The sequence below is a fragment of the Peromyscus eremicus genome, chromosome 14 (genome assembly GCF_949786415.1).
Source record: "Peromyscus eremicus chromosome 14, PerEre_H2_v1, whole genome shotgun sequence".
Taxonomy (NCBI): Eukaryota; Metazoa; Chordata; class Mammalia; order Rodentia; family Cricetidae; genus Peromyscus; species Peromyscus eremicus.
The window spans coordinates 27,311,413-27,322,261 of record NC_081430.1 but is presented as its reverse complement, the minus strand read 5'-3'; the positions used below and the strand labels follow the sequence as shown (position 1 = coordinate 27,322,261).

General features: G+C 39.9%; 1 protein-coding gene across 1 annotated transcript in view; it reads right to left on the bottom strand.

Moving 5' to 3' along the window:
* Positions 1-4,318: 4,318 nt before the first annotated feature.
* Positions 4,319-10,849, bottom strand: part of Ttc6 (tetratricopeptide repeat domain 6) — a 175,836-nt gene continuing 169,305 nt past the window's right edge. Inside the window, exons 31-32 of the mRNA XM_059279997.1 lie at positions 5,565-5,790; positions 4,319-5,177 (exon numbers count right to left, since the gene is read on the bottom strand). Of these exons, the coding sequence (XP_059135980.1) occupies positions 5,041-5,177; positions 5,565-5,790 (363 nt within the window). The 3' untranslated portion in view covers positions 4,319-5,040. The remainder of the gene's footprint in view (positions 5,178-5,564; positions 5,791-10,849) is intronic.

Below are 10,849 nucleotides of genomic sequence, written 5' to 3'. Positions count from 1 at the left end.
TTTGATTATTGTTCTCTGTCCAAACATCCTATAACTTTAGTTTTTCATCAGTCAATAAATAACTTCAAAGAAAAAAAAATTGTGTTTATATTGTTATGGCCTTGTATTTCTTTCCAGTCTCTCTGCTATGTGCATTCCTCTTTCTAGCCTCTTATTTGAGGCCAGCCTGAGCTACAAAATGAGTTCCAAGTCTTCCCAGGGTGGACCCTTTCTCATCAAAAATAAATAAATAAATCATATGCTGCAGAAATATTAAAATTAAAAATTTTGATCAGAAAAATCAAACAGAAATCACTTAAACCTCCTTTATGACTTCATGAACTCTACACCCACAATTCTACTCTCACAGGTGCTCACTGTGAAAGGTTGGCATTATGACAATAACCTAAGACATTCTATGAAAATAGAGTGTAGAATATTCTCCATGTATGTACTTTGTTTATCACAAAATAGGATATTATTGTAAGATATATTTTGCTTAACATAACCACATAGAAAAATAAGGTATCATTCTTGGATAGAATAAAGGAGGAGCTGAATGGCTTTGTGGTTAGTGAATTAAAGCAATAACAAGCTAAACTCCATTTACTTTATAGGAACTTATAAATAAAAAGTCAAATGATGAAATGTTCCTACTCTTTTGTAAATCTGATCAACATGCAAAGCCAAGAACAAACACATCTCCTCCTCTCTGTTCTAGGTCTAACACGTACCATTATCCTCCTTTACCAGTGTAGTATTTATAATAATTTTTCTTTAAAGGGAATAATAATAGCTTTGCTGTTGTCTTGCATGCACTATACATGATTATATTAATGTCTGATATATCATTATCCAATTATACATCGTTATTTGTATACATCACACCTTCATCATCTTGACTGAGCTCTGTTTTTAGCTACCTTCTTATTGACTAGCCTACGTGATGGGTCATTTTTACCAGAAGCTGATCCCATCCATGATGCCTTAACATTACTTATTATCAGTCTTACGGTGCTAAAGGGCTGTGTGTACTCATGCGTGAGTGTACGTGCATTAGAGCTATGTAGTCTTGGGCTTCTCCTCAGAGGAAATGTCAAGTAAGAAAGCACTACAAATGCACATGCTCCCTGCTCTTACCTTCTAGTGTCTAGACTTGCCTAGACAATCACAGGATGATCTCTTTAGCATGGAAACAAGTAGTGACCATTAATCTATAGGGTGTTTAGTTATAGTGCTCTGTGTGAGTCTGCAGACATTTTTATAGTGGAGAAAATACATTAAACGTCTGCATGCCAAGAACTATGATAATCATGAGCAATGCAGTGATGAACAAACAGACATAGTCCTCACCTTCATGGAGTGTCCAGTTTAGTTAGGAAGATGGTCTTCACCCAAGAACATGCAGGCGTGAAAAAGATTTCAAAAGACTAGATAGCTGCATCGTGGAATCATATAACAAGAGATACACCCTCCTCGGTAGGGAAGGATATCTAATAAACAAGCCACATACTAATAAGCAAGTCACACACTTCCAATATATAATAGTACAGAGTTAACATTCCAAGTTCAAAAGGAATGGAACATGGCAAGGAGAAATCAGGGCAAAGCAAGACAATGACTCAGCAGGGCAGACATCACCAAATCCTGCAGCTCTGTGTGTGGTAGAAGTTCACAGTGTACTCACCTCAGTGATAACAACCCTGGGCAGCTCCATCCCAACAAACTGCCACCTGAAGTACATATAGCCTTTTGTGGGGCAGGGCTAATGTCTACTCCCTGCCCACAGTTTTCCTTCATGGATATCCCATGGTCCTGGGCACAGTTTCACATAATGGATTATCAGGAACTCTCTATAGAGAATCTGGTGCAGCCATGCATTACTGTCCTTGGCAGCCTTCTGGAACCTTGATGCATGCCTGTGTGACTCTATAACTCTTGCATTTTGTATGCACACACATACACATACACAACACACACACACACACACACACACACACACACACACACACACACACACACACACACATATCACCATGATACTGCCAAGATCCGCTGCCAATTTGGTTCCATTGGAACACAGTTTCAGTGGCCCCTATTCAGCTTTTCAGGCTGATCCCGGGGAACCACTTCTCTAGGCTTTGGAGAAGGGAATCCAAGCCTGTGTGATGTCCAGCTTCTGAGAGAGTCCTTCTTCTCTGGAATCTCAGCTGTGTCTCCAACGTCTACACTTCTCTCGGTATTCTGATATTTCAAACTATGAGAAGAGTCCATGAAGCTCTGCTTACAATGCTTTAGACCATCTCTAACATTCATCTCAAAACTCTTCCATATTCCTCCTGCAAACTATTTCCAGAAGCCTAAGAGCTAACAGGGTCAGATTTGTCACAGCAGTAGCCTCAGTCCTCGGCACCAGTTTTCCCTGGGTGTTACTTTTCTCATTGCAATGGCAAAGCATTTGACAAAAGCCACCTAGAGAAGAAAGGACTTATGTCAGCCCGCAGTTTGAGGGGCTGGTCCACCTTGGCTAGGAAGGTATGGGGGCCAGGAGCATGAGGACGCTGGTCACATTGCATCTGCAGTTATGAAGTAAAGAGAACAGTCGGTTCCACTTGCTTTCCCTTCTTATTCAGTACACGGCCACATCCCAGGGACCGTGCCACTCACGCTCACGGTGGGTCTTCCCAACTCAATTCAACTTCTCTGGAAACTCCCTGACTGACACACTCTTTCTTCTCTTGGGTGTTTCTAAATCCCAGCAAGTTAACAGTAAGGAATAATGACCACAACATCCAACCCACTCCTTACCTAGCAACATGCATGTCCATCTTCCTGAAGATCAGTTTCCTCATTTAATAATCCCTACTGCATGATAGAGCTGTTGAGAAAGCAGAGGGAATGGGTGTGGTCATGGAATCCCATACTTGACTTAAAGTTCTAAAAGTGATTATTGTACTTTCTTTTTTCAAGTTGTAATTCTCCTCTGTTCATCACCAAACTCTAAAATACTTCACTGCAGAAAAGACACTGCATTAGAAAAGTAAACATCTGAATTAGCAACAAGTTTTTATAAAATCTCAGGACATAATGTTGTTTAGTAATTACAGGCAACAAAATGGCCCACCCTGTTACTATAAAAAGAAAGGGGGTTTTTATATAGAGAATGGGTGTTCAAACATGGGAAGGTCTGGGAAAACAGGCTCCATTAGGAGAGTAAAGTAGGCACGCTGCTGCTGTGGCATGAAGAGGATGCTCGAAAAGCCAGAAAATAGGCAAGCAGTTGTAGTTGTAGGTGCTAAGAAGATGTGTGATTGATGGTCATAACAGCAAGCCGTGGGCATGAAGGTTGGCTTCAGTAAATTCAATCCCAGAAAAGTAAGAATGTTTTAAGAGTGAGGCATGTAAGACAGAAACACTGGCGTGAGATGCGTAATGAAGTTGACTACTATAGTAAATGTAACTGATGTCATCATCTCCCAGGGCCATCTATCAAGAGCCTCCATGAACCCAGAGTCTTGGGATACTGAAATGCATCAAGAAGTGGAAATAGATGAACCTATCCAACAGTCACTTACCTTCTGTCACTTTCAAAAGTTCATCTGACAGAGGCACATATTTTTGTATGTCTGCAGGGCACACAGTGGGCACTAAGAGAACCCCCAGCATCTAACACTTCCAGTCCAGCAAAGGAACCCAGGGCAGTAACGGACATGTATGTGCCCTGGAAGGAAATCCGTAGGTAAATGGGGTCAGTTTGAATCTCACCTCTGGCTAAGCCAGGGACAAATGAATCTGGAGACTAGTGAGAGCAAAAAAGATTCCAAAAGACAAGATAATGTGTTTTATTAATCAGCTGAAATAACTCACTAGGATGAATTGATACATTGTGCCAGGAAAATTATCCCTGAATGATAAGATGTGTCCTCACTGTAGCTTACAAACTACAACCAACTTTCTGTTGTGACATGCTGGCTGTCAAGTTAAAAGTAAAGGAAGTTCAGGGACAACTGTGCCTTATCACTGTGAAAGCAGTGCTCAAAAGTCCCAGGGATGACTTAGGAGAATAAAACACCCAGAAGGAAAATAAACTGAGTGAGGCAAATCTGAGTAAGTTAGACATCAGGAAGCCTTGATTACTGGAAGTGACGTTAAAACAAAAAGGACTGTCTGCTTAACCCAAAGATCTCTCAGAAACATCCCATAAAGAATTCTTATGCAGGCATTGTGGCCCACACCTGAAATCCTAGCGCTTGGGAGACTGGAGTAGGATGACCATGAGTTCAAGGCCAACCTACACTACATAGTAAGATCTCTGTAGGAAAAAAAAAATGACCAAAAGTTTCAATTGTATTCACTGGGTGCTATAAATACATTTATTACAACCATACACAGATTTTTATACATACTTATTTGTATATTTGTGAAATTTGAATGAGAGAAAGAATAGATTATCTCTAGGAAAAGGAATGCTCAAAAATCCTCGTAGGTGTTATTCTGGAAGGTAAGCAGCGCATAAAAAAGAAACATGTTGATGTGCTGGAAGAGCGTGGGGGCCCGCAAGAATCCAGGCTGGTGTTACAGTATGTAAAGGGGAGAAAGGAGGCGCACTAGACCTCAGTCTTTTATACCCATCAGCTAATATTTATTGTTTTCAAGCTGGAAACCGTTGAATATGTTTAAATAGGCACTGAAAAAGGCTGATGATTTTTTTTATTATTCTACTATTCAGAAAATACTTTAGGCTTCAATATTCCTTTTTAAGACCTTGTTTCCCATGAAGATATTCACCTATCAAGGTACTAGGTGAACCAGGGAGCCATTTCTTTTTACTTCACCGATGTAAACAAGACTACATGGCACCAAATTCATTTCTGAAATCATGGAAAAGTTTTGTAATTAATATAAATAGTTTTTTAATATATTAAGTGGTTAAAAAGAATAGCCACTTAGTACATGCAATAAATACAGTAACAATGGTGACATTTCCATACAGCAAATATACTTCAGTTTCAGGAAGACTGTACACTTAACCTAGTACAGAAACCACAAGAGTTTGTGTAATTACATAGCCGGGGGACATTCTTCAAGGTCAAGGGCTTGGTTATAGTCACTCATAGCTTCCTCTATCAGTCCTAATTTGCCACGAACTTGTGCTCTGAGATTATACACGTCAGCTTCATTGGGCTTCAAAGACAGGGCTGCAAAAGAAAACAAAAAGTCTAGATATGTTGATATCAATCTCCCATAGCTCTCATTTGAAGTGTTTTTCTTCAAATATAATAATGCGATTCAATTAGAAACACCAGATGTTTCTAAGAAGACTAACGCAGGAAGCCGTGGTCCAATGCCTTCCTCTGGGAGACTGGCATTGCTTATATGTGGTTTCCTAATAATTCTAACTCATCTCACCAATGTGTTAAGATAAGATATTACAAAACAGAATCTGTACTGGTCACATTAAGGATGTGGTACTACACATATGGATTCTATATAAACCAAAAGGCTTGATGATGTTCTTCGTTTAGAGTCTGAAAAGAGAAATACTAATTGCTACCATCTTCTCCACATGATTACAAAACACTTACCTATGCCAAGGTCTTCTTCGGCTAGCTCATACTGCTTCAAGCAGAAGTGGAAAACTGCTCTGTTAAAATACAGTGCAGACCAGTGGGGACAGTGCTCAATTGCACATGAAAAATCTTTTTCTGCTTCTTCATATCTCTTCAATAATGTGTTTGCGACAGCTCGATTCATGAGAGCATGCTTATTTTCTGGATTAAACGCCAACGCCTTTGAAAAGTAGTCACTGGCCTATAGAATGTAAGAATAATAAGCATTTTAATGTATCTTAATTAACAGATATCAAGAAATCTGAAGTCCTTTTAATTTAATGTTAAGCCCAACAGATTTCTAAGAAAGCAGTGATGGCATTTCATCCCAAATATCGAAGTGTTTGTAAGAAAAATGAGAAGTGAAAGCTGCCCGGTGTTTGTTCTTCGTTTTATAGCCATGTTCTAGTCAGCTCTCTGTAAATGTGATATTTGAGAGAGTCAAAATGGAGAAAGTATCTATTTGGAGGTGGCTGTGTATGAGGTTTCAGACCCTGATCCCTGGCCCTGTTACTTTGGGTTTGTGGCCACACAGTAGATCATGGTGGGGCAGGAGGCAAGGGGCTGCTCACCTCATGGAAGCTTGGAAACCAAGAGAAAAGAGCCATCAGGGATCAGGTATCTCCTTCAATGGCCTTCCACACACACACTGCCACCCCCACCCCCTTGACCTAACTTCTTTCTAGCAGGCCTCATATCCTAAACATTTTATCACCTCCTAATAGCATCAGGGGCTGGAGACAGAGCCTTCACCTCATGGCAAGGAGATATTTAGGGTCCAACACATAATACCATGCACAAGCAATTCTAGGCAATGCCAATGGTAAAATACTTGTTGGGATGTAATGTCCCCACTTCCTACAACCCCAAATCTTAAATCCCTGAACAGAACAACAACAAAAATAAGAAGTAAATTAGAGAAGACAACCAGACAAAAAAATAAAATATAAATAAGGTAATTAGCAGACAAAAAATAAAATACAAATAAGGTAATTAGCAGCTCACATATAAAAACAGATAAAGAGACGAAGATACAGATGGGTTTTCAGAAGAAGATTCTAAATTGCACTGAAAGGAAAATAAACTTCACTGTACTATAAATCAACTTGTTGATGAAACTAAAGACTAAATTATTCAATGTTGGCCATGGACTTGGAAGATGTGGACAACCGAGTGAAGATCAAAACTGCTACGTGAGCCAAACGTTACACTTGGCCTTTTTCCTCTTTAAAAAAAAAAAGTCTCAGCAACCAAACCAAACTAGTGGGAACTCATGAACTGTGGACCAATAGCTGTGGAGCCTCCATGAGACTGGACTAGGCCCTTTGCATAGGCAAGATAGTTGTTTAGCTTGACCTGCTTAAGGGGCCCCTGGCAGTGGGATCAGGATCCATCCCTGATGCATGAGCGGGCTTTTTGGAGCCCAGTGTCTACGGTGGGACACCTAACACAGCCTTGGTTCAGGGGGAGGGGCTTGGACCTGCCTCAACTGAATGTACCAGGCTCTGTTGATGCCCCATGGGAAGCCTTGCCTTGGAGGAGGTGGGAATGAGGCATGGGTTGGGGGTAGGGGAGGTTGGGGAGGGGATTGGGAGGAGGGAGGGGCGCCTGTGGTTGGTATGTAAAATGAACAGAAAATTTCTTAATAATAAAAATAAATAAATAAATGTAAAAAATACAAAGCATAAAAAAGACTTAATAAAATTACTCTTGTATATTCTATACTTATGTATTCATATTATACATAATTTATAAAAATGTATAAGATTGTTGCTATTACACATTAATTTTATATCAGAAAAAAAACTCAGATTTATCCTTTTTCTTGGTGTGAAACTTTCTTAGTTTTCTACTGAACTAGGGTCACCCACTTGCAAATCTATTCTGTTTTTTAACTAAATCTGCCAATGCTTTTATTTTAACCCTTATTCGTAACTTGGTTTTCAAAAGAACCTTAAATAGAGGTCTCAGGTCCTCGTCCAAGAATCAACTGCTATAAGCCTGCAATGAGGTAAGTATCAACATTGAGAATAAACAAGTAATCTCTCATTTTGCTTCTTGACACAACTGTGGCATCTGATCACATGATCATCTTTCAGTAATTTGTTTTTTTATTAGGTTTTAAGAGTCCTGATATACATCAAACAGAATTAAAGAAAACTGAACCTTTTACCGTATGGAGACAAGATGTTGACTGGACACCCTTCTATTCATGTTCATTTCTAACTCCCTGAGGGATGACTCCTAATTTAAATTCTATCTATAAGGGGAAAATGAACAACACACTCAGTTTGATCTCTTAGGCTACATGCATCTCGATCTCTTTGCAATCTGGATTCTACCCTTTCTATGAGTTATGTTCTTGCTAAGGTTGCAGATGTTCTCAAGCCCTGTGGACATTTTCTAAGTATTTCCTCCAAAGCATTTCCATGGCATCGACTCGCTTCATCTCTCTGTTCCTAAAGTGCTCTCTCCTTGTGTAAGTGTTGCAGCTCTAAGAGGGAAGGTTTTCCCATGAAGGTGTTACAGTCCTGGAGGGAAAGGTGTCCCGGTAGTCAGGAGCCAAGGAATACCACAAAGTCACGCCACACAACAAACCTCACGCTAGAGATTTATTGGGGGAGATGCAAGAGGGGGGCTGCCTCTGCTCAGGAGAGAAGCAACAGGCACCTGAGCAGGAGACAGGCTTATCTAGAGTTTCCGGGGTGGAAATTGGTGGGATTTCAAGCCAAGACCAGGTATTGGTGAGAATTAGAGATCAGGGATCAGTAGGACTTTGAGCTCAGGGATTAGTGGGTTTGGGGGCTCAGGGACTGGTGGGTTTTGGTAGGTTTTCAAACCCAGAAGTGGGCTCAGACCTTTATCCTACAACTGGACCCTACCTAGTCTTGTTCTGACCTCTTAGAGCATCTTCTGCCCTCATTAAACCATTTCCCTCCGGTTTTCCAGGGATCTTTCCTCAAGCTCATCTTCCATCCAGGCTAGTATAAATATTGATGGCATGGTGGCTACAGTTCAGACCAAGGATCCAGAATGCTGGGTTCAAAACCTGCCTCTACATGGACTGAGTTATAAAGTTTTATTTGATTAATTCCTTAATCTGCCAATGAAAGCAACAAACTCTAACTTCCAGTGTTGATGAAAGGATGAACTGGGCACATATGTCTCGTATGTGTCTCGTATAACTGAGCATATAACTCTTGTATAAAATACTGAGAGAGGTATGCCAAATGTAGTAAGGCTCAGTCAATTACTACAGATAATTCTAACTTCTAATATCTACACATGAAGAGGCAACACAACCTTCAGGCGATTCTTTATGAACTTTGCTTCCTTTGACTTTTGAGGCGCAGTTACATCAGGACCGCATAACCCTTCTCATCCCTGATGGCACCTGTTTGATGCCGTGCTGAAGTGCGATGTAAGGATTCATTGAGATGGGGTCGGAACCAACACACATCTGTGAACAGCTTAAAAAGAACTCACCCTTGAGGAGAAGGTTGTATCCACAGACATCAGAAATGGAGCAAATGAATGTCTTCCAGCACTACTTTCTTTGTAAAACAATCTATGCTTCCTTTTAACTCATCATCAAAAGATGAGCAGACTACACAGTTATCTAATCACAGCAGTGTGCCTTCTAACAATGGGAGCAAATCATGAAGGGTCATACACTAGTGCATCTAATTCTGAACAACAGAGCTTTATTTTTACTATTATTCTGTGTCTGTGGGCATTTTGCCTTCATACATGCTTATGCACTACATGTGTACGATGCCCTCAGAGGCCTAAAGAGGGCATCAGATTTCCCTAAGAGTGAAATTGCAGATGATTGTGATCCTCCATGTTTATGCTGGGACTCAAACCCAGGTCCTCTGGAAGATCAGCCAATGCTCTTCTAACCACTGAGCCATCTCTCCAACTCCTACATCATAACTTTGTATTATAGCTTCCAAATTATATTACTGAGAAAATTGAAAACCTATTAATTTAATGAGATTACTTGTAGTAGAGGAGTATGAGATAATTAGAAGCTAAAGTAATTAAAACTCTTGAGCCTCAAACAACTGATCTGATGCCCTCAAATCTATAATTAACGGACTAATCAATCATAAAGAAGATTGAATTTATTGTCTAAAAGTCATCTATAGTTAATCATTCATACCAAGTGTGGCATCCAAATGTGTCTTTAAAGCACTGTTACTAACTTGATAATAAACAGGAGCCAGGTTTCGTATGTGTTTTAACTCTCTGGAAATTATTCTTTTGATAAGGCACCCTTCCTCCTGTGCTAAGATCTTCCTTCAGAAACAATTGAAGGGGACGAGGAGAGGGCATAGAAACCATTTTCTCCTCAGAGAGGCCTAGACATAACAGCCCAGCTGAATAGCTATCGTTAACTCTTGTTAGACTCTGAACTAACACCCAAGCATCCATCACACCAAGACAGGAAACAGCTTTATGTGGAATATTACTAGAGGTAGTATTCCTACCGTGTTAGGGGAATAGAGCCATACTATAAACAATCATTGATATTTATTTTTATTTTATATGTATGTGTGAGTGCCAGCATGTATGTATATGCATCACATCTATACCTGGTGCCCAGAGAGGGCAGAAGAGGACACCAAACCCCCCAGCTGATGTTACAGATGATTGTGAGGCACCATGTGAGTGCTAGGACAGAACCTTGGTCCTCTGCAAGAACAGCAGGTGCTCTTAACTACTGAGCCATCATCTCTCCAGTCCAGATATAGATATAGATATAGATATAGATATACATATAGATATACATATACATATAGATATAGATATAGTCTGAGCTACATGTTAGAGCTAAACCAATAATTTTACATATGACAATCACTGAGTTATTAAAGATGTTTAAAAAATAAAATTCTTTATCCTGCAGAATTTAACCATCTACAAAAAGAGAATTTTGCCTCGGGGATTTCATTTTTCTCAATCTTATGAATTATTTTCTTTTTTGTGGTAATGGGAGTTGAACATAGAGTTTCACATTTGCTAAACAAGCACTCTACCACTGACCTGTATCTCCAACTTTTTTTATGACAGTTTTCCACTAAGGTATTGAGGGTCGACTTGAACTTGCAATCCTCCTGCCTCAGTCTTTCCAGTACCTAGCATTACAAGCTTGTACCACTGGGCCCAGCCTCTTTAACTAACTTACACTGCAAAAAAACATTTCTGGGACCCAGACAAAGAATGATCTGAAGTGTAAGGCAACTGACACTGGCTTA